The sequence below is a fragment of the Amyelois transitella genome, chromosome 18, assembly GCF_032362555.1.
Source record: "Amyelois transitella isolate CPQ chromosome 18, ilAmyTran1.1, whole genome shotgun sequence".
Taxonomy (NCBI): domain Eukaryota; kingdom Metazoa; phylum Arthropoda; class Insecta; order Lepidoptera; family Pyralidae; genus Amyelois; species Amyelois transitella.
In genome coordinates, this window is record NC_083521.1 from 8,930,071 (window position 1) to 8,957,591 (window position 27,521).

General features: G+C 38.9%; 3 protein-coding genes across 3 annotated transcripts in view; 1 reads left to right on the forward strand and 2 right to left on the reverse strand.

The window, feature by feature from the left end:
• The first annotated feature begins 1,576 nt into the window (after positions 1–1,576).
• LOC106137430 (DNA damage-binding protein 1) overlaps positions 1,577–27,521 on the forward strand; it is a 34,679-nt gene continuing 8,734 nt past the window's right edge. Inside the window, exons 1-20 of the mRNA XM_060949107.1 lie at positions 1,577–1,750; positions 2,380–2,528; positions 2,785–3,050; positions 3,426–3,525; positions 3,722–3,827; positions 4,200–4,282; positions 5,162–5,315; positions 10,919–11,140; positions 11,820–11,982; positions 14,148–14,256; positions 15,086–15,282; positions 15,734–15,888; positions 17,885–18,056; positions 19,813–19,956; positions 21,105–21,228; positions 22,785–22,983; positions 23,876–24,009; positions 25,225–25,350; positions 26,047–26,196; positions 27,124–27,254. Of these exons, the coding sequence (XP_060805090.1) occupies positions 1,690–1,750; positions 2,380–2,528; positions 2,785–3,050; positions 3,426–3,525; positions 3,722–3,827; positions 4,200–4,282; positions 5,162–5,315; positions 10,919–11,140; positions 11,820–11,982; positions 14,148–14,256; positions 15,086–15,282; positions 15,734–15,888; positions 17,885–18,056; positions 19,813–19,956; positions 21,105–21,228; positions 22,785–22,983; positions 23,876–24,009; positions 25,225–25,350; positions 26,047–26,196; positions 27,124–27,254 (2,945 nt within the window). The 5' untranslated portion in view covers positions 1,577–1,689. The remainder of the gene's footprint in view (positions 1,751–2,379; positions 2,529–2,784; positions 3,051–3,425; positions 3,526–3,721; positions 3,828–4,199; positions 4,283–5,161; positions 5,316–10,918; positions 11,141–11,819; positions 11,983–14,147; positions 14,257–15,085; positions 15,283–15,733; positions 15,889–17,884; positions 18,057–19,812; positions 19,957–21,104; positions 21,229–22,784; positions 22,984–23,875; positions 24,010–25,224; positions 25,351–26,046; positions 26,197–27,123; positions 27,255–27,521) is intronic.
• Positions 5,504–8,006, reverse strand: LOC132902787 (uncharacterized). The gene has a single exon (XM_060949108.1). The coding sequence runs from the start codon at positions 7,540–7,542 to the stop codon at positions 5,590–5,592; it is 1,953 nt and encodes a 650-aa protein (XP_060805091.1). The 5' UTR covers positions 7,543–8,006; the 3' UTR covers positions 5,504–5,589.
• LOC132902788 (uncharacterized) lies at positions 8,656–9,793 on the reverse strand. The gene has a single exon (XM_060949110.1). It carries the CDS (start codon positions 9,664–9,666, stop codon positions 8,737–8,739), a length of 930 nt encoding a protein of 309 aa, XP_060805093.1. The 5' UTR covers positions 9,667–9,793; the 3' UTR covers positions 8,656–8,736.

Consider the following 27,521-nt stretch of genomic DNA (forward strand, 5'->3'; position numbering starts at 1 on the left):
AGAGTGATAAACAGGGATGCGTGATATAAGATGTAAGTCAATATCTTGATCAAATAAAGGACGTCCTGGTAAAGGGTCAGGTCAAAAGTACCCGAAACCGCCTAGCTTGTATGAAGAGCAGTGATCGTGCAAGTGGAAAGTGGTAGTCTCTGCCTACCCCTCCGGGAAAGAAGCGTGATTTTATGTATGTATGTAAGTAAGTAGGTATCTAGTCTCTACCATATAGTAAATAATATATACTGGAAAGTCTTCCTACCCTTCCGGAAAGGAGGTGAATTTATGTAAGTACCTATGTAGGTTAATCTGTGAATGTACCTCTTCAACCTTATGACATTGTATAAGGGAGAATAGCGATAATATGGGCCGCGTAGTTCCCGGCACCAATAGAAAAAAAATATGACCACACCGTTTCTTTCTCATGGATGTCGTAAAGGGCGACTAAGGGATAAGTAGCCTTTCATTCATTAATGACTGTTGCATATAGACGTGATTTTATGTAAGCGCAATAACTCGCCTACTAACTACTGCAAATGCAAATTATTTTAACAGACATATTATGAGGCCTATGGTATCAATTCTGAGGCATGCATAAAATCCAAAAGATCCAGTAACCCAATCTGAATTTGACGGTCTCTGTGGCGCAGCGGTAATACGTTTGTCTAGGACACCGAAGGTCCCGGGTTTTAATCCCGGTCAGGGCGTGATGAGAACCGAACTTTCTCTGATCAATACGTATTTATTATAAAATATAGTATCGTTGAGTTAGTATTTGGTAACACAAGTCTCGAACTTACTTCGAGGCTAAGTCCCGTAAAAAAAAGTCTCCTCACTCTTAATGTCAATGTTAATCAAAATTACCATGGTGTAATTTTAGTTTTATTATTAATATTTGATAGTCTTTTCTGACTATGATATTGTTTATTATTTCATTTAATATGTCTTCAAAGAATACTTGTAAAGCTAATCGATTCTTACGTACCAAGTTAATGTATCACAATGATGCAAAAATACAGGTACTCATGGCTGTGTGCGACGGCCTTGAAATACTGAAAAAAAATTGATTGAACAGTGTTGCCCTTGTTATTTTAGCTACCACAACTGTAGTTTAAACTTAAAGGAACATGAACTCATTAGATATATTTTTATGATTAACAATAATTATGAAACTAAATTACAATAAGTTGCATCTATTTATATTGAAATAAAATATTTATTATTTCTTTTATAATTCCTCAATCGATCGTAACTGAAATCATGTACCTAAGAGGTATTGTATAATACTCATAGGTATCAAAGAACGAAAAAAGTGGTGAGTAGGCGACCAATACTTGAAGAGTTTCTTCACCTAGTGCACCTTCTCTTACCAACAACATTTGAGGAGTATAAGATATAACTTAAATTTAATTTATTGAAATGAAAATGGTTTGAAAAAGTGCCTGCGAAGGCCTATTTTTAAATAAAAAATTCTTTTCGTTTTATAGTTTTACTCTTTACATAAAACTAACAAACTAACAGTTTTACTTCTATTGAAATTTAATATCAAATAGTAATTATTCAATAGATTATTATGGTAACACCGAGTTAAACTAATTTTGTTGTAATGGATTGTATGCCTGTATCAAAAATAATTTTAATGTGAAAATAAGGGTGTTGACGAAGGATTCCAGGTTTATTTAGGGGATTTCCATCATGGCTTATAATTACGTGGTTACGGCTCAAAAGCCGACTGCGGTAACAGCTTGTATTACAGGTAAATTGTTTATTCAGAATACTTCAGAGGTTATGGTGCATTTTAGAAAACCGTGTTATGATTTCTATTTACAGTATGTGTATGCTCTCATAATAGCTCTAGTATTGTTCAGCGCACATGTTATACTTAAATGTGCGCTGAACAATACTAGAGCGTATATCTTGAGCTTGCGCTATATGGCGGCACCCGACCTGACTATTATTTTGATGCCTCATACTGACGCAGTTTGCAAATAAAATTAAAAAATGTGCTCAAGCCTAATCAACAACCTCTTGGACTTTTTGAGCTTAACAATTGATATATAATTGGTAATTGTTTTAGTCCAAATATTGTGCAAGTTGCACTATATTTATTTGATACTAGCGACCCGCACCGGCTGCGCCCTCGCAGCATTTATAGATATAAAACTTCCTCAAAAAACTGTTGCCCACATTTCAAACAGAAACAAAAAATCCGTTCACATTTTTCCTAGGTTACCACAAATATAGAGACAGAGAAAATAAGAAGACTTTATAATAAGTAATGACAGTCTATCTGACAATTTGATTACCTATATGCAAAACAATCAATAATGTAACTCTTTCATTTCTACTAAGGAATTATCAGGTTTTAATCAAACTGTTTCACAGGTAACCTTACTTCTCCAACCGATCTTAACCTGCTGGTCGCTAAGCAGTCGCGTCTGGAGATGTACCTCGTCACTCCTGAAGGGTTACGACCCATGAAGGAAGTAGGCCTGTATGGCAGGGTTGCCAAAATGAAGTTGTTTAGACCTCCAGTAAGTATTTTATGAAGTTTTTAAGTAATAAACTTTTGCTAGGCTTTGATGACGAGATTAAAAAAAAAAACAATTCTGATAACAGCAAAACGTGGCTAAAATTCAAAAATTGTTGCTAATTTTGACAGCCTTTGTGGTGTTTATTGTATTGTTAAGTTATTATCTCATAACACAAGTAGAATTTGCCCCATGAATATTTATTTATCTATTTCATAAATATTCATGATAATTTTATAACAAATATTTTATATTTTAGTATGAAAAGAAAGATTTAGTATTCATCCTGACTGCTCGCTACAATGCCATGATATTGGAATGGAGGATGGGTCCAAATGGGGACTTGGAAGTGGTCACGCGGGCCCACGGGAATGTGTCAGACCGCATTGGTAAACCGTCAGAAAACGGGATCCTAATGGTCATAGACCCACAAGCTAGAGTCATAGGCCTTCGGTTGTATGATGGGCTTCTCAAAATTATACCTTTAGATAAAGATTCTACAGAATTGAAAGCAGCTAGTCTGAGGTAAATAATATTTATTTAATTAAAATATTTAACAAATATATAAAGGGAGTGTGAATAAGAAGGCCTTAACCTTGATCAAATAAAGGATGGCCTTGCGAAAGGTCAGGTCATGAATGTGGATGAAGATGAAGAAGTATAGAGGGATTGTGGCAAGTGAAAAGATGCATTCTCTGCCTTCCCTTACAGGGAAATGGGCATGATTTTATCTATGTATGTATTTTTTTTAAACTGAACCTGTTGTTTAATTGCTTTAGAATCATAATCATAACAGTTGTTTATTCCTTCATACAAGATTTTATTTAGTATATGACAATTTTATTATATGCAATTTATCTGGGTAACCTTCCCAACTTAGCCAAATTTCATTCATTACAGGTTAGACGAACTTGACGTGTATGATGTAGAATTTTTACATGGGTGTTGCAACCCTACGTTAATTTTAATTCACCAAGATTTAAATGGAAGACACATTAAGGTAAGATACATTTTTTATCACTATTTTCTACTTGGTTTTTACTAGTATAGTATAGGATCACTCCACTAGTAATGTATCCATGCAAATATAATTGTAGATTATAGAATTTCAGTAATGCCTCTAATTGATTTGGAGTCAATACAAAGGCCAGTGAAATTATAAACAATGTTTACATTTTATATTTACAATATTTCAGACACACGAAATAAATTTAAGAGAAAAGGAATTCATGAAAATCCCTTGGAAACAAGACAATGTTGAGACAGAAGCGTCTATACTTATACCTGTACCAAGTCCTATTGGTAAGTCCACTCTCTTATGGAACCTGGAGGTGGTTCCGTTAGTTTGAATGGCTAAAGGTATTCATCTGATTACACAAGAAATCTCAACAGGTTACATTAATTAAACATATGCCATCTTTATATTTATTTATAATAATAAAATTGATAAAATAAATAGAAAAAGATGATTTGAAATTTTTTATTCATTACATATATCTTTTGCTTTCAAAACATTGGACGTAAAATAAATTACTTAAAACTAAGTTTTCTGCCGCTTCCGAAGCGTCAGTGCAGAAGAAGCGGTAACAAACTGCAGCATTTTCTTCAACTACGTCAACTACACAACTATCCAAACTTTGAATGGAAATTTTGTATTTCTTAACATTTTTTCAGGTGGAGCTATCGTTATAGGTCAAGAATCCATAGTGTATCATGATGGTCAAAGTTATGTGGCCGTAGCGCCACCACAAATTAAGGTAATTTTAAATTTGTCATCAAATTGGAACTAAATGTTGAATAGGAAAGTTTATTAGCGTGATCTAGCACAGTGTGTCATTTTGTAAACATTTACTTTTTGCTTTATTTGTTAAAAATATTTTATTCTTGGTCTTCCTCTTCGTCTCTTCCCATAAATTTTTCCTTCAACTATAGTTTTGAAAACAAAACATCATACCAACAAAAAAAAACGAGAGAAATGAGATGATTGGTGGACTCTCCACTTACTCCACCGACAATACTTAGCTCCTAAACGTAAGAATAAGGTTATAGAGCAGTGTTTGAGCCTCTGCCTAGGGATGTGACATTGCTGATAAAAAATCGATTTTTATCTAATCGATTTATTTTTTAAGTATGAAAAATCGATTAATAAATAATCGATTTTTCTTAAGAAAATAATCAATTTTATTTTATTGATAGATTTTTTCCTAACTTTTCAATTAATGTCAAAATAAACGCTATATACATTATATCAAAAGATTTTTTCATTAAAAATAAACAACAGAAACAGTAAGTTCTTATATAATCAACACAAATTAAAGATTTTAACAATCAAGTTTGAAAAATGAAGTTTCAGCAACGAATAATGAATAACATAACAACCGAATGTCGGTAAAATATTGTTCATCGACTAACTCCATCTAGAGAATGTTTGATTAAATGAATCATCTAGACAAAAAAGTAATGTCGGAGTGCATTTATTTCATGATTATAAAAATCGATTTTTACTTAAAAAAATCGATTTTTATAAGGTTTTCAAACCTGAAAAAATGATTTTAATTTATTTTTATATTTATTTAATCGATTTTTTCCATAATCGATTTATTTATTTCACATTCGTACCCCCGCCCCGGCCGCAGTCGACGCCGGTGGTGTGCTACTGCCGCGTGGACGCGCGCGGGCTGCGCTACCTGCTGGGCGACGCGGCCGGCCGCCTGCTCATGCTGCTGCTGGAGCTGCACGAGCGGCCCGCCGGCGCGCCCGCCGTCAAGGACCTCAAAGTCGAGCTCTTGGGTAACACGTTCATCATTTTTTCTAATGTAGACAATGTCCACGATGCGCCCGCCATCAAGGACCTCAAAGTGGAGCTCTTGGGTAACACATTCATGATTTTTCTAATGTAGACAATGTTTTTTTTTTTTTTTTTTTTTTTTTTTTTTTTTTTTTTTTTTTTTTTTTATACATTTGTCCTGCAAAACTGCTTACGCGGTTTGACTGCAGGTAATAGTCTCATTTATACTTATATGTAGGTACTTAAATCATAAACTATCTTATAAGATCAAAAGAATTACAGTGATTCGAGTAAATATTTTTTTAACATATTCTTGAATCGGCATAAGCGTGGTTCCAGTCTGATATTTTCAGGTAAACTATTAAGAAGATACGGTAAACGTTTTTTTAAAGTTCTATCTCCAAAGTAATTGTTTACTCTGGGGACCTTATATTTGCCTGTGGTTACTGACCTAGTGCCACGCCCATGTCTAATCAACGCTAAGCTGAGATCCCGTTTGCCATGGTTATTAACTGCCAAAAGGTATTTATGTTTTAAGCTTACTGGTAAGATTTTGCATATTTTAAATAATTTAGTATAATCTCCTTTACAATGAATTTTTGTTTTTCTGTTGACTAATAGTTTTAAGAATCTGATTTGTAGTGCTTCTAATCTATCGATGTAAGTTTTGAAAGTTAGTCCATAGCAATCAAGAGCGTATCCCAATATAGAATCGACTAAGGCGAAGTATAAACATTTCAATACTGATGTAGGTACTTTAAAACATAGGTGATAAAATTTTCCTAGTAGTATTCTTAATTTATTACATATATAATCTATATGGGATTCCCAGGAAAATTTTGTGTCTATTTTGACACCCAGGTAAGTTACAGAACTGACATTTTCAATAGGTGTACATTTGCAATCTAAATTATTATCATGGAAGCATTCGAAACTATGAGCAAATAACGGAGGCGGAGATTCCACGGGGCGGAGATGAGGTGAGTGAATTATAAGCAATTTCGTTTTTTCTGTATTTAAAATGATGCCATTATCATGTGACCATTTCACCACCGCGTCTACGTCCCGCTGGACTAAACGGCACGTCTCGGCAAGGTCTGTTCCTGCGCTCAGCGTGCACAGGTCGTCGGCGAACATGTACGCGGAGCAGTGCTGCAGCGCTCCGCAGAGGCCGTTAACGTGCATCAGGTAACAGACAGGACCACACCCCGACCCCTGCGGGACGCCGCAATCGACTAATTTTTCGTCACTTAGCGTGTCTCCGACCTTCACTCTATAAGAGCGTCCAGTAAGGTAGTCGCTGAACCATTGGTTCAGCGGCTGTCCCAATCCGCATTCCTCCATGCCCTTCAAGAGGGTATCCATATCTAGGGTTTCAAATGCCTTCTTAAAGTCATAAAAAACAGCTACAACAATTTTTTTGTTTTCTAAATGTGTATTAATATCGTCCGTAAATCCAGATAATAGCGTATTTGTACTTTTCTGTTTCTGAAAACCGTGTTGACATTCATTAAGAATATTGTTTTTTTGTAAATAGGTACCAATTTGATTAACTATACTTTTTTCTATTATTTTGTCGATAGCTGATAATATTGCTATTGGTCTGTAATTGGAATATACCTTTTTATTCCCTCTTTTATGGATTGGACGTATTATGGCTTCTTTTAATTTAGTAGGAAATTTTTTATTTTTCACAGACAAGTTTATTAATTTTGCTAAAACAGGGCTAATCTTATCAACAATTAGTTTCAAATCGGACATGCGTACAAGGTCGCTTCCTGGCGATTTATTTTTATCCATTTTATCTATAATTTTTTTAACATCATTACTGTCAACCGGTTGCCACCTCATAAACACGCTCGATGGATTAATATAACTATTTCTATCTAACCATTTTTGATCACATGAATGCTTTATCTGTTTGATTTCATTGGAAAATGTGTTCGCAAATTCGTTACATATGACATCTATACTTCCGTTATTTTTCATATTATTAAGGATCAACTCGTCCAATGATTGCTTTTTGTTACCTAATAAAGCATTAATTTTATCCCATATTTTTTTAATATTATTATTACAGTCTATTATAGTCTTTTTATCATACTCAACGTTACTTCTAAAAATTACTTTCTGACATTTATTTCTATATCTAGTATAATTTAGACGCTTTATCATATTCTTTGTATCGCTGCACCATATCTTAAATAATCTATCTTTTTCTTTAACCATATATTTTATTTTATCATTAATCCAAGGTTTTTCATTTCTTGTATCCCTATTTCCTGATGTATTTTTTAATTTATAACATTGGTTGTAAATATTACTAAACAATTTGGCGAGTTCTTCGTACAGTTTAAGTGGGCAATCATAACATAACAGATGTTCGAAATCGGTTTCTAATAGTTTTTCTCTTACTAATCGATTATCAAGTACGCGTTGTTGGTTCGCACGTATAGGATGCGGTGCCGCGGCCGCCTGCGCAGTGACGTGCGCGCGCGGCCGCGACCCCACTCCTCTAGCAGTCGCGGCGCAGGCGCTAACTGTGGTACTTACACTGTTAGCTCGCCGAGTTTGTTTCCATTGTATCGCGGCCGCAACTAAATAGTGGTCTGAAATTTTATGTTTTATTACTGCTGAATCAATAAGTGCTGTTGGTGACTTAATAAAAATGTGGTCCAAACATGATTCTACTAATTTACCATTTAAAATTTCCCTTCTCTTTACATCATTAATGCATTTTAAGTATCCATTTTCAGCCAATATATCTTCATAAAACTTCACATAAGTATCATTATTTTTTAACAAGTTTATGTTTAAATCTCCACATATAATTACTTTTGCATTAGTAGGTAAAGACTGTAAAAGTTTATAAAAGTAGGTAAGAAATTCTTTTATTTTATTTTGATTATTATACCTTGGTGGTCTATAAATAGAAATAACGTGGATTTGCTCACCTTGCCAATCGCACACAATGGAAACAAACTCCGCCGCCCGCTCGTGATCCGCGAATATAGGCGTCTCGCTCGCGCGCGCGGACAGCCTCGTGCGCGAATATACCAACACCCCGCCACCTCTTCTCTCATTACGCGTATGTACATTAAGATCGAATCCAGGAATGTTATAAAATGACAATAATGAAAAGTTAATGTTTGGCTCAGTTAGTACTAGAATATCTATATGATTTAAAGAATTATTTATAGCAACTAAAAGCTCTGAAAAATGTTTCTTAATAGAACATATATTTATGTGTATTATACATAAGTCCTTCCTATAGATTGTTTGACGTATCCAGTTGTCTACGTTATCAGCACACACATAATTAATCGATTCATCGTTAGATATAAAGTCCAATTGTAGTGTGTCTGCGAATTATATTGATAACTTTTAAACATAATAATTTTATAAGTTAAGAATAAGGAGAAATTATATCTTGCTAAGCAAATCGGATATATCACTTTCATCACGAATACATATGGACTTTTCACCATCTAATTTTTTAACAAGAATCTTTCCGTTTGACACCCATATGTATTTATACGCGCCCCGAAGATCCTTCTTTGTATTCCATAGCAGAGCTCGGGTGAATTTAGTGAGGGCTTCATTTATATATATTTTATTTGTTGCTGATCCCGTTGTGATGTCATTACTAGTTACACCCATCATATTCCGGCGTTGTGCTAGCCATTTATCGCGAGATTCCACTCCAGTTGATTTGAACGCCACGATTATCGGGGACGGCTTTGCGTCACTTTTTTGCACGCGGGTACTCGAAGCTCGCCTTACGCTCTCGATGTCCGATGTATTAACCTTCAAAGTTTGGGCAATATTCGATACTATCTCCTTCAGGTTTTCTCCAGGTACTTGTTCTATCCCTACTATTTCTAGGTTGTTCTTTAGAGAAGTTTGCTCGAAATCACGCATTTTCTGTTCTAGCGCAATATTGCATTTTTCTAGGTAGACACACTTATTATTGATATTATCTACTTTTTTCTCCAGCTTATTGATTTTTTCTCTTGATTTTTCGTGCTCTGCGATCAAGGTATCATATTTATCAGACAGCATGCTGAGGCTCTGAGTGATTGCATCGAGATGTTTTTTAACTCCCGGTATTTCGCCAACTTTCTTCTGTATGTCCTTAAGAATATTTCCGTAGTCTTGTACCCTCTCCTCCTGCTCGTCTTCCTCCGATCCCTCATCCTCACAGTTATTACAGTAATTTCTGGTTTTCCCCAACTTTAAGTCTGCTACCAAACCCTTCACGCAATTCCTATGAAAAGTGCCCTGGCATGGTCCTTGGCATATGAAATGCAATCCTTTTTTTGGCAACACCTTTTTACATTTTTGGCACTCCATTTTAAATATTACGTAGTCACTTAAATATTATTTGACTTTAATCACTTTTGTTTACGTCGCACGCGCGCACTACTTGTAGATCGTATTTGACCTTGACGCGTGTGCGCGGGTCGACACTCCGTGCGAGACTGGATTCGTCCATGTCTCGGGTAACACGTTCATGTTATTTAACGTAGACAATGTGGATTCGTCCATGTCTCGGGTTACACGTTCATGTTTTTTAACGTAGACAATGTGGATTCGTCCATGTCTCGGGTAACAATTCATGTTTTTAACGTAGACAATGTGGATTCGTCCATGTCTCGGGTAACAATTCATGTTTTTTAATCTAGACAATGTGGATTCGTCCATGTCTCGGGTAACAATTCATGTTTTTTAATCTAGACAATGTGGATTCGTCCATGTCTCGGGTAACACATTCATGTTTTTTTAATGTAGACAATGTCCACGATGCGCCCGCCGTCAAGGACCTCAAAGTGGAACTCTTGGGTGACACATTCATGATTTTTTACATACATACATACATATCGTCACGTCTATATCCCTTGCGGGGTAGACAGAGCCAACAGTCTTGAATAGACCGGATGGCCACGTTCAGCTATTTGGCTTAATGATAGAATTGAGATTCAAATAGTGACAGGTTGCTAGCCCATCGCCTAAAAAAGAATCCCAAGTTTGTAAGCCTATCCCTAAGTCGCCTTTTGCGACATCCATGAGAAAGAGATGGAGTGGTCCTATTCTTTTTTTGTATTGGTGCTGGGAACCACAGGGCACATGTTTTTTTTAATGTAGACAATGTGCATTCGTCCACGATTTAGATTTAAGAGATCTATATTTGCAAATTGATGTCTGATGAAAATGCTGCAGTGTAGTTTGTGCCGCCGCTTCTTCTACACATGCGCTTTGGAAGCGGTAGTAGTTATAATTAGATTTATGTTGTGTGACGTCAATAAGTGATATCTTGTGGATACATTTTGAAAATAAATCTATTCTATTCTATTCACACCGCTTAAGATACATAATAATATATACAAAATAATCGACTGTTTACAGTGATACGTATCTTGATCTAATTAAGGACGTCCGAAAAAATTAAATAATTGAATTATTAATGAAAAGATTTAGCTGTAACTTGATTGTCTTATAGGATGATAGGTATGTTGTTCCAACAACAGGTTGCAGCATATCCAAAACTTCCTCGAAAGCCAGCATGTCATATGTGCAACTAATAAAAATATTTACTCTTCCGCAGGTGACATCCCAATACCAGAATGTATGACGTACTTGGACAACGGTGTAGTTTTCATCGGCTCCCGGCTCGGCGACTCGGCTTTGGTACGATTGTCTTGCACTAGGGACGAGACGAGTCAGTACGTTCAGCCGATGGAGAGTTTCACAAGCCTGGCGCCTATAGTGGACATGTGCGTCGTGGATTTGGAGAGGCAGGGACAGAATCAGCTGATTACATGCTCTGGTTGGTATATACATAGATATATATATAGATAGATAAACTCTTTATTGCATCAAATGAAAATGAAAATTTGAAAAAAAAACACATGTGATGAGTAAAAAGCAATCTCTTCCAGTCAACCTTATATAGTCACGTTTATATCCTAGCGGGGTAGGCAGAGTTAACAGTCTTGAAAAGCCTAAAAAGACTTCATTCAGCTGTATTATTTTAATAACCTAGCAAATAGCAATAGAATATTAGCTATGCCCGCGACTTCGTCCGCATGGAATAGTTATTTTGGGCATCATTGAAGCCCTTCTTTTTTGTTTCGGTGTGGTGTGGTTCCCTGAACCAATACAAAAAGAATAGGACCACTCCATCTCTTTCCCATGGATGTTGTAAAAGGCGACTATGGGATAGGCTTACAAACTTGGGATTCTTGTTTAGGCGATGGGCTAGCAACCTGTCACTATTTTAATCTAAATTCTATCATTAAGTCAAATAGCTGAGCGCGGCCATTCAGTCTTTTCAAGACAGTTGGCTCTGCCTACCCCGCAAGGGATATAGACGTGACCATATGTATGTATGTATTGAAGCCCTCAAAGATGACTAATTTTCCCCGTTTTTTTTCACATATTCCATTATTTCTTTGCTCCTTGTAGTTGCAGCGTGATCATAATTCATTCTTTTTTTTTGTTCTCAGGTGCTTTCAAAATGGGCTCCCTCCGTATAATCCGCAACGGAATCGGTATCCAGGAGCAGGCCTCCATAGACCTGCCCGGGATTAAGGGAATGTGGGCACTCTGTTTGCAACCCGGAGAGACTCATCATGACACATTAGTCGTAGCCTTTGTCGGACAAACCAGGTAGGTAATTATTATTGACGATGTAATACAAAAAAGAATAGGGCCGCCACCATGTCGCGGATTTCGTAAAAGGCGACTGTGGGTTAGGCTTATAAACTTGGGATTCTTCTTTTTGGGCGACGGGCTAGCAACTTGTCACTATTCTCAATAGGCTATTTGACAATGTGGAAAATATAGTGTTAATTACTGTCACCGATATTTATTATGAGTTTGAAAATGGTAATTTATTAACACAAGCTGAAAATAATAATTAAATTCATAAATAAAAATGCACATTTTTAAACGTTTGTCACGTGACACAAAACGCTCCTAACTGGTCGGATTGATGATGACGTCACTTGCTCGTAAACTTGACATTTGCCTTCGAAACTGTTTGACATTGTTTTTGTGTGATTTAATTATAATATTTTACCAATTTTGTGTAACATATTTGCCATGGACAATGATTTTGTAAAAGTAGAAACCTGCCCAAAGTCGACTAAATCATGGTTGGATTATTTTTCAAGAATATTTTAGATTTTTTTTGCTTGGGAGCTAAAAAAATGTGAAAAGTACATATGTATAATAAATTTTATCGTATGGTTACTAAAATTGTATCGTAAATGTATTACTAAAATATTAAATGATGGTGATCTTCAACAGCAAGCAAGAACTTTTATAGTACAGTAAAATCTCTTTATTCGCGGGGTATAGGTTCCGTAAATATGCCGCGAATACAGAAACCGTGAATACAGAATGGTAATTTATATAGGTTTATGGGGATACGTTCCTAGATACTCTCCAAGGCGTAAACGATCCAGAATTTCTATTTTCACTTTAAGCAGTTACACAGATTTTTTTCGTGTAGAAAACGCGGATTTTCAATTTTTTTAGTTGACATTATTAATTACGAAGAACGAAGAGAGCAGTAGAGATGTGTTACTCGATCACAATTTTAAGTAACGAATGTGAAAGATAAAACAATAAAATAGGCAAAGCGGCTTTTACCAAAGAACGGAACAGCAACATTTAAAAATATACTTTATTGTTTCAGAAATAAGGTTGCTTTCTTCTGTTTGTTACATTTTCAAAAACGCCAACCGCGGTGTTTGCGGCAAATGTGACAAAGGCGGCTTAGGTCAAAGTGCTCGGCGGTACCATTTGACGGCACTTGCAAAAGATATTGCCTTAAACACCTATTGGAATTTTGTATGAAATTTTAGATCCGCGAATAAAGAAATTTTTAGCCGCGGATAAAGAAATTGGGTTGCATTTTTTTTAACCGCGAATGACGGAAGCGCGAATAGGGAGCTTTTACTGTATTGACTTTTATAGTTTATAGTTAGATAGTTACTTTTATTGTTTCTAGTTTCTTATAGTTTGAAACGATTTACATCGAAATGATCTTCACAGAAGAAAATATGGAATCCTAAACACATTTGCAACCACTTATGACGCTCTTTGACATTCTTGGGAACACTAACAAATAGTTCAACCGGAGTTTTTAACATTTTGGAACTGCACACCATTTGTTACTCATATTGTAATATAAAACACAGTAAAAATGTTAATCCAATGGCACTTTCATTTCTTGTTTGCAACAAATGTTAAAGAGTGATATGTGCCACAGATCATAATACAGGCAGGTGACATTGTCAAAGTAGCGTTTTGGCGCGCTATTGAAATATCGATTTTTATATTTGATTTTTTTCCAACGAATAAGTACCAAAATTAAAAAAATACAACATTTATTAAGTTTTTTAATTCCTACTAAATAATATAAACTGGTTTTTAAAAACTTGTCAAATAGCCTATTCTAACATTAAGCCAAACAGCTCCTCGTGGCCTATCAGTCTATAGAGGATGCCAACAAAGTAGATAGGAAATCGACTTGAAGCTTGCAGCAGGGATCTTTGGAGAAGATTGGCACAAGACAGAATCCAGTGGAAAAGTTTGGAGAAGGATAGGCCTTCTTAGGCTTAGGCTATAAGGCCCTTTGGATTGAGAGACATACTGTAAAAACAACCTATTGGCCATTGTATAAGTGATTCATATAAAATGGCTTATTATCATTATTTCTTATTATAAAAAAAGAAACAAAAATAGAAATACGTAAAGGCCTAACATTTGTGAGACATGTTATAAGCCCTGTTCATCCGAAATTTTATATGAGAATTCATTCGCAGAGTTCTTACATTAAATGGAGAAGAAGTAGAAGAAACAGAGATAAGAGGATTCGTGTCGGATCGTCAGACATTTTTCACGGGGAATGTTTGCCATAATCAACTAGTTCAAGTAAGTATAATTGCTTTATTATGCAATATAAAATATAATGTCACAACTTTTTTGAAAAATCAGATAAATTTATTTCAGGTGTCATGAACCTTATAAAATTAAAATTAAGATTGCAAAATAAAGCCAAAGTAATTCATTAAATTTACAATCATCAATTCACATACATATTTCAAATTGTAATTTTATACCTCTGAAAGTTAAATATTACTTTTTGTTGCCTTCTTAAGTTCTTACCCTTTGATGAGTTTTCCAGTTAAAATCAGGTATTTTTTTCGACTTTATATTGTACCAGTGGTTTTGGTTGTTAGTTGTGTATCTTTCGAAAAGTGAAAAAAACAAAACACATATTAAGTGGTATCGAGTACACTACCTTGGGGTACTCCAAGTTTATTTAATTTGGTTTTCAGCGAAATATTTTTGTATTGGTTTTTCTCAAACATTCAACATTATTTAAAGAAAACAGCTAGTCATATCCAGACTATTATACCATATTTAAGCAATTAAAATAAAGTATTTACTTGTGAAACAAAATCGAATGCTCGTTACAAGTCGAAAAATAAAATTATTGTAAAGAATAGGACCACTTCATCTCTTTCATGGATATCGTTAAAGGCGGCTAAGGGGTAAGCTAATAAACTTGGGATTATTCTTAAAGGCAACGGGTTAGCAACCTTTTACAACAATCATATCATATATAATCTCAATTCTTCGGATTATAAAACCATACAGCTGAACGTGGCCTTTCGGTCTTTTTACTACTGTTGCCTGTACTGGATATAGACGTGATAATATGTATGTGTTCTCTAGAAATTGCCAACGTTTTTATCAGGTAACGGACGAAGGAATCCGCCTCATATCTTACGGCCCAGACGGTTGGACATTGGCGGCCACGTGGCAAACTGAAGGTGACAGTGCCGGAGTGCGGGGAGTGTCTGTGGTGTCGTGTAGCGGCAACCGCGTGGTGTGCGCCGCGGGCAACAAGATATACCTCGTGGAGGTTCTGGAAGGTTCTCTGCGGCTGTTGCAGTGAGTACACTGACTGTATATAAAGATTGTATCACTTTTATTGTAGACATTAGCGAGGGAACCTGCCATGGACAATATGACAATCATTAAATAGGCTATGATTTCGTCTTTTTTTTTTGTCCTAATTCTCCAATATCTTAATACTAAGTGGTTCTAAGGAGGCTCAAACATGCGACGGCCTTTGTGGCGCAGCGGTAGTGCGCTTGTTTGTGTCACCGGAGGTCCAGGATTTCAATACATGTTAGGGCATGACGAGAAATGATCTGTCTTTGATTGACCTAGATGTATATATATAAAATATAGTATCGTTGAGTTAGTACCTCGTAACATAAGTCTTGAACTTACATCGAGGGCAACTCAATATAATGTAACATTTATTTATTCCATTTCTTGCTATAGTGTCTAAGTTGTATAGAATAGATCGAGACCTCAAAGTTTCTTTTTATAACAGTTCCGTGTGCATGGAGGAGGAGGTGGCGTGCCTGGACGTGTCGCCCGACGAGCTCCAGCCGGCGCTGCTCGGCGTCGGGCTGTGGACCGACATCTCCGTGCGCGTGCTGCGGCTGCCCGAGCTCGCGCCGCTGCACACCGAGCGGCTGGCCGGAGGTGGGTATGATGCAGCGACAGCTCCGTGCTGCTGCGGCTGCCCGAGCTCGCGCCGCTGCACACCGAGCGGCTGGCCGGAGGTGGGTATGATGCAGCGACAGCTCCGTGCTGCTGCGGCTGCCCGAGCTCGCGCCGCTGCACACCGAGCGGCTGGCCGGAGGTGGGTATGATGCAGCGACAGCTCCGTGCTGCTGCGGCTGCCCGAGCTCGCGCCGCTGCACACCGAGCGGCTGGCCGGAGGTGGGTATGATGCAGCGACAGCTCCGTGCTGCTGCGGCTGCCCGAGCTCGCGCCGCTGCACACCGAGCGGCTGGCCGGAGGTGGGTATGATGCAGCGACAGCTCCGTGCTGCTGCGGCTGCCCGAGCTCGCGCCGCTGCACACCGAGCGGCTGGCCGGAGGTGGGTATGATGCAGCGACAGCTCCGTGCTGCTGCGGCTGCCCGAGCTCGCGCCGCTGCACACCGAGCGGCTGGCCGGAGGTGGGTATGATGCAGCGACAGCTCCGTGCTGCTGCGGCTGCCCGAGCTCGCGCCGCTGCACACCGAGCGGCTGGCCGGAGGTGGGTATGATGCAGCGACAGCTCCGTGCTGCTGCGGCTGCCCGAGCTCGCGCCGCTGCACACCGAGCGGCTGGCCGGAGGTGGGTATGATGCAGCGACAGCTCCGTGCTGCTGCGGCTGCCCGAGCTCGCGCCGCTGCACACCGAGCGGCTGGCCGGAGGTGGGTATGATGCAGCGACAGCTCCGTGCTGCTGCGGCTGCCCGAGCTCGCGCCGCTGCACACCGAGCGGCTGGCCGGAGGTGGGTATGATGCAGCGACAGCTCCGTGCTGCTGCGGCTGCCCGAGCTCGCGCCGCTGCACACCGAGCGGCTGGCCGGAGGTGGGTATGATGCAGCGACAGCTCCGTGCTGCTGCGGCTGCCCGAGCTCGCGCCGCTGCACACCGAGCGGCTGGCCGGAGGTGGGTATGATGCAGCGACAGCTCCGTGCTGCTGCGGCTGCCCGAGCTCGCGCCGCTGCACACCGAGCGGCTGGCCGGAGGTGGGTATGATGCAGCGACAGCTCCGTGCTGCTGCGGCTGCCCGAGCTCGCGCCGCTGCACACCGAGCGGCTGGCCGGAGGTGGGTATGATGCAGCGACAGCTCCGTGCTGCTGCGGCTGCCCGAGCTCGCGCCGCTGCACACCGAGCGGCTGGCCGGAGGTGGGTATGATGCAGCGACAGCTCCGTGCTGCTGCGGCTGCCCGAGCTCGCGCCGCTGCACACCGAGCGGCTGGCCGGAGGTGGGTATGATGCAGCGACAGCTCCGTGCTGCTGCGGCTGCCCGAGCTCGCGCCGCTGCACACCGAGCGGCTGGCCGGAGGTGGGTATGATGCAGCGACAGCTCCGTGCTGCTGCGGCTGCCCGAGCTCGCGCCGCTGCACACCGAGCGGCTGGCCGGAGGTGGGTATGATGCAGCGACAGCTCCGTGCTGCTGCGGCTGCCCGAGCTCGCGCCGCTGCACACCGAGCGGCTGGCCGGAGGTGGGTATGATGCAGCGACAGCTCCGTGCTGCTGCGGCTGCCCGAGCTCGCGCCGCTGCACACCGAGCGGCTGGCCGGAGGTGGGTATGATGCAGCGACAGCTCCGTGCTGCTGCGGCTGCCCGAGCTCGCGCCGCTGCACACCGAGCGGCTGGCCGGAGGTGGGTATGATGCAGCGACAGCTCCGTGCTGCTGCGGCTGCCCGAGCTCGCGCCGCTGCACACCGAGCGGCTGGCCGGAGGTGGGTATGATGCAGCGACAGCTCCGTGCTGCTGCGGCTGCCCGAGCTCGCGCCGCTGCACACCCGCTATATATATGTATATATAATTAGACTTAAATTATATTGACGTCAATAAGTCATCTTTTATCCAATTTTCAAAAATAAATCTATTATCTATAATCGTTACGAAAAAAATACTGAATATGCGTTTTGTACGGTAGCACCATAGACTAACCTCGTTCTCCCCATCCCACCAGAGATAATCCCGCGGTCGCTGCTGATCTGCGTGCTGGAGGGCGTGTGCTACCTGCTGGTGGCGCTGGGCGACGGCTCCATGTTCTACTTCACGGTGGACCCGCGCTCGGGCGCGCTCGCCAACAAGAAGAAGGTCACGCTGGGCACGCAGCCCACCGTGCTCAGGAGCTTCAGGTCGGCCGGACATGTTCTAACCCGCAACCTCTTTACATACATACATTATTGTTAGGCTATATCCCTTGCGGGGTTGAGACAGAGCCAACAGTCTCGAAAAGACTGATAGGCCACGGTCGGAAAAAGAATTGTACAACTCCATCTCTTTCAAATCAAATCAAATCAAAATAATTTATTTGTAAATACAGGTAAATACAAAGATGTCAATACAATTAAGGTGCTCTGTATTTTGCCAAAGTGGCGTACAAATATAAAGTCATAAATAAAAAATAAAATAAATAACATTGATTACAGTTTGTCTTTTAGGAAGTCATCAAGCTTATAATAGCATTTCTCAACGAGTAGTTTATGAAGGCTTTTTTTAAATGTATCTAAACTGGCCGATTTAAAAGAGATAGGTAGGTTATTGTATATCACAGGAGCTCTTCCAAATACACTTTTTTGCATCAAAGCTGTTTTACAGACAGATAACGCTATTTTAGATGAATTTCGGGCCCGTATACGAAATGTGAATTTATTTTTGTGTGTGTGCACAAAAATAGCACACTCAAATATAAACATGCATGGCAATGTCAGTAATTGAAATTTTTTAAAATATGGTACACACGAATCTGTTTGCTGGAGTTGGAAAACAGATCGTATACAACGTTTTTGAGCCTTAAAAATAAGTTCTTTGTCTGTGGAATTACCCCAAAACATAACTCCATAGCGTAATGTTGAATTAACGTATGCATGATAGGCCGTTAGAACTGTTTTTTGATTGACAATTCTTTGAAGTCTAAATAAAGCATAGGAGAATTGTCTTAAACGTTTGCATAGAAAGTCGATATGTGTTTTCCAATTTAATTTATTATCAATATACAGTCCTAAGAATTTCGTAACTTCAGTGTCAGATATATTTTAATTAAGAAATATTATGTCCATTTTTGTATTATCATTATGTCTCTGCTTAAAATTCATTAATTTAGTCTTGTCAATATTTAATTTTAATTTATTATTCTTAAGCCAATCCATTATTAATGTCAAGTTATGTATAATTTCTGATTTTTTGATTTCCAAATCATTACCTACAAATAAAACGGTGCTGTCATCCGCAAAGAGTGTAACATGATGATTTGTTACCAGGGGGAGATCATTTATATAAATCAGAAACAATAATGGACCCAAAACACTACCCTGTGGGACACCACAAAGAACCTTTCTGCACTCAGAGTAATATCTCGATTCTGTTTTTGATTTAGTACAGATTCTGTCAATTTGCGTTATTTGTTGTCTATCAGTAAGGTAAGACTTGATAAGTTGGTAAGCATTGCCTCTGATACCGTAGTGGTATAGTTTATCCATTAAAATATTATGGTCAACACGATCGAACGCCAGTGACATGTCCATGAATAAACCTACACACGGCTTCCTCTTATCAACTTCAGTCAGTTTACCCCGCAAGGGATATATGTTGCGTGATTATATGTATGTAAGAATGAGAAGAGCAATGCAAGAAAGAGTAGGACCACTCCATCTCTTTCCCATGGATGTCGTAAAAGGCGACTAAGGAATAGGCTTAAGAACTTGGGATTCTTTTTTAAGCGATGGGCTAGCAACCTGTCACTATTTGAATCTCAATTCTATCATTAGGCCAAATAGCTCAGTCTTTTCGGGACTGTTGACTCTGTCTGCCCCGCAAGGGATGGAGACGTGACCATATGTATGTATGTATGTATTATATGTATGTATGTAACTTAATTTGTCTCGTTCACAGGTCACTCTCAACAACGAACATATTCGCGTGCTCGGATCGTCCAACAGTCATCTTCTCGTCCAATCACAAGCTGGTGTTCTCCAATGTGAATCTGAAGGAAGTCACTCACATGTGCTCGCTGAACGCGGCCGCCTATCCTGACAGGTATATATCATGTAAAAGAAACAAATGTATGTTTATTTATTAATAAGTTTATACATCTTATATATAAAATTCTCGTGTCACAATGTTTGTCTCCGTACTCCTCCGAAACGGCTTTACCGATTTTAACCAAATTTTGCATGCATATTCAGTAGGTCTGAGAATCGGCTAACATCTATTTTTCATACCCCTAAGTGTTAAGTTGTCCACCCTAAAGATAGAAATTGCTTAAAAAAAATATTTATATGGCAAAACAACGTTTGCCGGGACAGCTAGTATAATATATATTTAGTGGATAGGTATATATAATATGTCTATTATCTGTATTTCTGTTAGTATATTGTTGCTAATAACACAGTGACTTGCCGCTTTTTACTGAATTATCTATTTCCTTTATTGTTTGCCGGTTGACTGGAAGAGATCCCTTCATGGGATAAGTCCGCCATTGCAAGTGATTTGTCTCTTTTATAACTATGTACTTACTATTTTCTTGTTACTATGTAAATTTCTATGCAATAAAGATATAACGAACAAACAAACAAAGTACGGTCAGTGAAAAGATGTGGTCTTTGCCTATTTATAAAAACCTTTTTTTTTATAAAAACTTAACTTTGATGACGCTTCCAAAGCGTCAGTGTAGAGGAAGCGGTAACAAAGTGCACTGCAGCATTTTCTTCAATAACGACGACTTCGCAATTATCCAAGCTTAGAATAGAAATGTGAGCAAGAGAATACATCGATGTGAATAAAATTGATTTTGAAAATCAAGAGTACAATATCGTACATCTATAAATAATTAAAGTTTGTGCCGTGTGGTTCCCGGCACCAATACAAAAAAGAATAGGACCACTCCATCTCTTTCTCATAGATGTCGTAAAAGGCGACTAAGGGGTAGGCTTATCAACTTGGGATTCTTCTTTTAGGCGATGGGCTAGCAACCTGTCACTATTTGAATCTCAGTCCTATCTTAAAGCCAAAAAGCTAAACGTGGCCTATCAGTTTTTACAAGACTGTAGGCTCTGTCTACCCCGCAAGGGATATAGACGTGATTATATGTATGTTTGTATGCACGCTTATTTGTTCTCAAAGTGAATACTTTGTGTACTCTTTAATGAATGAATAAAAATTAGATAAATATATTTTATTTTCAGTTTAGCTCTAGCCACAGACAGCACAGTGACCATAGGCACCATAGACGAAATACAGAAGCTTCACATACGAACAGTGCCGCTAGGAGAGACGCCACGCAGGATCGCCCATCAAGAGGCTTCACAGGTATCGTTATCTTGTTATCTCCCTCACTCTCTTTTCCTCACTTTAACACTTCCTCGCTCTATTTTCCTCTCTTTCTATCTCTTACATCATTAGTCTTTAGGTAGGTAGTATAGATAAAATACAGAAGCTTCACATACGAACAGTGCCGCTGGGAGAAACGCCACGCAGGATCGCCCATCAAGAGGCTTCACAGGTATCGTTATTGCGCTATCTCCCTCACTCCACACTTCCTCACTGTTTTTCCTTTTCTTTATATTACAGGTACCATTATTTTGTTATCTCCCTCACTATATTTTCCTCACTTTCACACTTCCACACTGTATATTCTTCACTTTCTATTACAGGTATCATTATCTTGCTATCTCCCTCACTCTATTTTCCATCTCTTTCTATCTCTTACATCCTTAGTCTTTAGGTAGGTAGTATAGATAAAATACAGAAGCTTCACATACGAACAGTGCCGCTAGGTGAGACGCCACACAGGATCGCCCATCAAGAGGCTTCACAGGTATCGTTATCTTGTTGTTTCCCTCACTCTATTTTCCATCTCTTTCTATCTCTTACATCCTTAGTCTTTAGGTAGGTAGTATAGATAAAATACAGAAGCTTCACATACGAACAGTGCCGCTAGGTGAGACGCCACACAGGATCGCCCATCAAGAGGCTTCACAGGTATCGTTATCTTGTTGTTTCCCTCACTCTATTTTCCATCTCTTTCTATCTTTATTTGATACTTCATATCATTTAATAATTGTCATATCTTTTGGTTTCACAAAATTGGTTGACGTCAAAAAAAAATATATTATTCTTACTTTACCTGCGCTTACCCTACACAAACTGAGATATTATGTCTCTTACTTCGAACAAACTATTTCCAAAGTTAACTTTCCCAATACACCGTTCAAGTTTTCTCAATGAAATAAAGATAACGACATTGAAGAACGAAAATGCAGTTAAAATCAGCTATGAAAAGTCAATAAAAGGCAATCCGCATACGTGGCAAACATAAAACTGACAGTTGGCGATAAAACAAGATGGCGGTTTAGAACCAAGATGGTGGAATCTCTTTTAATGGCGTTGTAAAAGATCCCAGCGCTGTTACTAGTCGGTTCATTGTTTTAGATTAAGATCTAGAAGCTTCATTTGTGAATTAAAAATATCCAATTGTGTTTTTTTTTTTAATTCAAAGACACTCAATGTTTGAAACCGGCACAGTCATTACCAATGACAATATCCTTTTTCACTCTGTTCCCAAAATGTTGGTTCTACATTTCCACGTTCAGAATATATGTTATTATTCTTTTAGGTAATGGGCTAGCAACCTGTCACTATTTGAATCTCAATTCCATCATTGAGCCGTTCTGCTAAGCATGGCCTTTAGTCTTTGCGACTCTGATGGCTCTACCTACCCCGCAATGGAAAAAGACGTGATCATATGTATGTATGTATGGATGAACACATATAATACATACAAACATAAAATCACGCCTTTTTCCCATAGGGGTAGGCACAGACTCACTCTCGAAGGTATATATATATATATACAATATTTGCAGACATTCGGCATAATTACGATGCGTGTGGACAAAATGGAATGGTGTGCGGGAACAGGCTCTGCCGCCCCCGTGCGGCCGTCGGCGTCCACCGCCGCCAGCAACACCAGCGGCGCGCCGCTGCCTACCGGGAAACACGCGCCGCACCACAGCGACGTGGAGGTACACAACCTGCTCATCGTGGACCAGCACACGTTCGAGGGTGAGTCTCTGTCCGCCCCGCCGCACCACAGCGAAACACACACACAACGGAAATAATAATTTATGAAAATTTCAACTTTCTAGCTATCACAATTAATGAGATACAGCCTAGTGACAGACAGACTGATTGACAGACAGCGGAGGCGTTTTAAAGTGTTTCACCTTTTAGCGTACGGAATTCCAAAATGATATTATTTTCCACATAAAGTTATCAGTCAGACCCAATGGTTGACTGGTAGATAAATATCTAGTAATTATACTTATACATTTGTATTTTGTGTAGTGGAGTTTAAATAATATTAGTACCGTGTGGTTCCCGGCACCATTAGAAAAAAGAATAGGGCCACTCTTATCTCTCCCATGGATGTCATAAAAGGCGACTGAGAGATAGGCTTATATATTTGGGATTCTTTTTAAGGCGACGGGCTATCAACCTGTCTTTATTTGAATCTCAATTCTATCATTTATTTAGTATCACTACTTATGTTTATAAATTAATGAATGTTCTCATGTAAGTGAATTTTGCTAATTCTTTATGAGAATAAATGCCTTTTAAACCTATCATAAAGCCAAACAGATGAACGTGGCCTTTCAGTCTTTTTAACACTGTTCGCTCTGTCTACCCCGCAAGGGATATAGACGTGACTATATGTATGTATATACACATAATCACGTCTATAACCCTTGCGGGGTAGACAGTGCCAACAGTGTGACAGGTTGCTAGCCCATCACCTAAAAAATAATCCGAAGTTTGTAAGCCTAACCCTTAGTTGCCTTTTTCGACATCCATGGGAAAAAGATGGAGTGGTCCTATTCTTTTTTGTATTGGTGCCGGGAACCACACGGCACATTATGTGTATGTAAGTTTAAATAAATAAATATTTCCATTGCAGTGTTACACGCCCATCAATTGCAAGCGAACGAATATGCACTATCGCTGATTTCCTGCCGCCTCGGTGACGACCAGCAACATTATTACGCTGTCGGCACCGCATTGTTGCAACCCGAAGAGAGTGAACCCAAACAGGTAAATATACATTGCACGGCGTATAAGTTGAACCATAATGGCGGATTTCCTTAGAATGGCCGCCCAACATTGCTTGTCTCGAATTTGGATGAGTTAGACTTTCCAATGGAAAAAGTATCATACATATCTGTACATATCACGGCGTATAAGTTGAACCATAATGGCGGATTTCCTTAGAATGGCTGCCCAACATTGCTCGTCTCGAATTAGGATGAGTTAGACTGTCCAATGGAGACAGTATCATTAATTGGTTATTAATTTCAGAGACCCTTTAATATGTCACATCGGATACAAGGTATAATTTATTATATATATACATATATATATTAGTATATAGATTTAAGTTATGTGACGTCAATAAATTATATTCTCGATTACGCTGATGTTGCGTATATCGACCTGACTGAGGAACTGTTAAATAAGCTTGAGCGGATACAGAATATGTGCATTCGTTTTGTTTTTGGTCTTCGGAAATTTGACCACATATCGGAGTTCCGCTCACGTTTGAACTGGTTATCTATGAGATCACGTCGTAACTTACATATTGTCTCCTTTTTGTACAGTGTTCTTTTTAATCCCCTTTTCCCTAAATATCTGTCAGAAAAATTCACTTTTCGCATCCATGATCCACGCCTTCGTTCCTGTAATACCCTCCTTTTACAGATTCCTGACTACCATTCTCAAACCTACGGTAAGTCCTTTTCCGTGTTGGCTGCTCGCCTTTGGAATAAACTGCCCCTTCTTATAAAATTGTCCCCTTCTTCTAATTCCTTCAAAAATAAACTTAATAAATTCTTTCTCGAGTCTTGAATTGGTTTTGAAGTTAATTTAGAATATTAAATGTTTATATATTTTCTTTATTTATTTATTTGTATTTTACGTATATAATTGTTGTGTCTTAAGGATAATTCTAGTAAAAGAACTGTTGTTCACCCTTGCCTCAATTTTGTTTATGATCCTCTTACTGTCAGGTTGGCTGGAAGAGATCCCACTTAGGGATAAGCCCGCCTTTGTACTGTACTGTTTTTATTTGTAATGTACTCCTTTAGTGAACAATAAAGCATTTACTTACTTACTTACTTACTTAAATTATATATATGTATGTATTACATACATACATATATATAATAATTAGATTTAAGTTATGTGACGTCAATAAATGATACCTTGTATCCGATTTTGAAAGTAAATACATTCTATTCTATTCATTTTCAGGGTAGAATATTATTATTCCACTGGTTCGAAGGCAAACTGGTGCAGGTGACTGAGAAAGAAATAAAAGGCGCGTGTTATGTTCTAGTCGAATTTAATGGGAAACTGCTGGCAGCCATTAACAGCACGGTGAGTTTATAATTTTAATATATTACTTTACTTTAACGGAGGCGTAGGCAGAGACTACCTCTTTCCACTTGTCACGATCTCTGCATACTTATTTATTATTTATTTATTGTAACGATAACAATTTGTTAAGTACAATAGGCGGACTTAATGCTAATAGCATTAAAATAGGTCAGAGTGGGAAGGCCTAGACGAACGTATCTTGCTCAAATTAAGGACGTCCTGGCAAAGGGTCGGGTCAAGAGTACCCGAAACCGCAGAGCTTGCATGAAGAGAGTTATGAATGTGGATGAAGCGAAGGAAGTGTGCAGCGATCGTGGCAAGTGGAAAGATGTAGTCTCTGCCTAACCTTCCGGGAAGAAGGCTTGATTTTATGTATATATTTATCCCACAAAAACATTTCATGTTAAATGTTGCCAATACGAGACCATATAGTTCGCACTGTCAAAAAGTAATCAGATCTCGTGAAGAGCCAAATTTCTAACCCCACATGCCCAGCCCTAAATCGATAAGCCCTTATTTTACACTCAAGTTAAGGGGAAATACTACAGCCATAGCTCGTACTGCGTAGTTCGTAGCGCGTAGCAGAGTTTTGCCACTATAGTCTCGTAGGCGTGCAAACCGTGGACGTAACTGGCGAGTTGGCCGCACGGAAATTTTGTTTATCTGGTATAACCCATTATGTGTATTTTGTTTCAGGTGCGACTATTCGAATGGACATCGGACAAGGAGCTCCGCCTGGAATGCAGCCACTTCAACAACATCGTAGCGTTGTACCTCAAAGCTAAAGGCGACTTCATACTGGTCGGGGACATTATGAGGTCTATGTCGTTACTACAGTATAAACAGGTAAAATTTTCTCTGATTGACCTGCGTCTTGGATGTTTTTCTATGTAAGTATTTATTATAAAATATAGTATAGTTGAGTTAATATCTCGTAACACAAGTCTCGAACTTACTTCGAGGCCAACTCTGTGTAATTTGTCCCGTATATATGTATATTTATTTAAAAAAATAATAATTATATAAATACATGCTAATTTCATTTTTTATGTACGGTATATATAACTATGTATTTTTAATGTATTTCATGTATCTTGTATGTGTTTATGTTTTTTTTTGTTTGTATGTTTTCAGTTTGGTCAGCTGCTAGACCGGTAGAGAATGCCAAACGGCATTAAATACGCCCTTTGTACATTTTTTTTTGTGCAATAAAGTTTTACATAAATAAATGAAATACACACAAATAAAATTACGTCTATATCCCTTGCGGGCCAGACAGAGGAAACAGTCTTGAAAACACTGAAAGGCCACATTCAGCTGTATGGCTTTATGATGGGATTGAGATTGAGATTCAAATAGTGATAGATCACTACAAGAAGAATCCCAAGTTTAGTAAGAGACAGATGTTTGTAACTGGTTTGTCTCTTTCTAATTGGCCTCGTTAATAATTAGTTATAGTTCGTGATTGTATTGTACTATAAATAATTTTACGGCACCAATAGAAAAAAGAATAGGACCACTCCATCTCTTTTCCATAGATGTCGTAAAAGGCGACTAAGGGGTAGGCTTATAAACTTTGGATTCTTATTTTAGGCGATGGGATTGCTATCCCATCGCCTACCTGTCACTATTTGAATCTCAATTGCATCTTAAAGCCAGACAGCTGAACGTGGCCATTCAGTCTTTTTAAGACTGTTGGCTCTGTCTAGCCCGCAGGGGATATAGACGTGACCATATGTATGTATGTTTGTATGTATATAAATAATTTTACAGATGGAGGGTAGTTTTGAAGAGATCGCCCGCGATTACAGTCCAAATTGGATGACGGCCGTGGAAATATTGGACGACGACACATTCTTGGGCGCCGAGAACTGTTTCAATCTCTTCGTTTGTCAGAAAGATAGGTATGTGTATTTTTCTTAATTTCACATAATAATATATTTCTTTCAAGGATTTTCGTTTTTCAAATTCAAATTCTACATTTTTTTCTATATTATAGAAAACTTCACTTAATAATTGTCATTATTTATTGGAATCACAACATCTGTCGCTTACAAAGCGTCTGTGCACAAGAAGCGGTAAAAAACTGCACTGCAGCATTTTCGTCAATATCGTCAATTTTTTATTATTATTATCTTAGAACGTCAGATTTTCCAATCAAACTCATATTG

Bases quoted from the DNA above. Each gene is read 5' to 3' on its own strand.
- LOC132902787 (XM_060949108.1), bottom strand. From the start codon at position 7,542: ATGGTTAAAGAAAAAGATAGATTATTTAAGATATGGTGCAGCGATACA.
- LOC132902788 (XM_060949110.1), bottom strand. From the start codon at position 9,666: ATGGAGTGCCAAAAATGTAAAAAGGTGTTGCCAAAAAAAGGATTGCAT.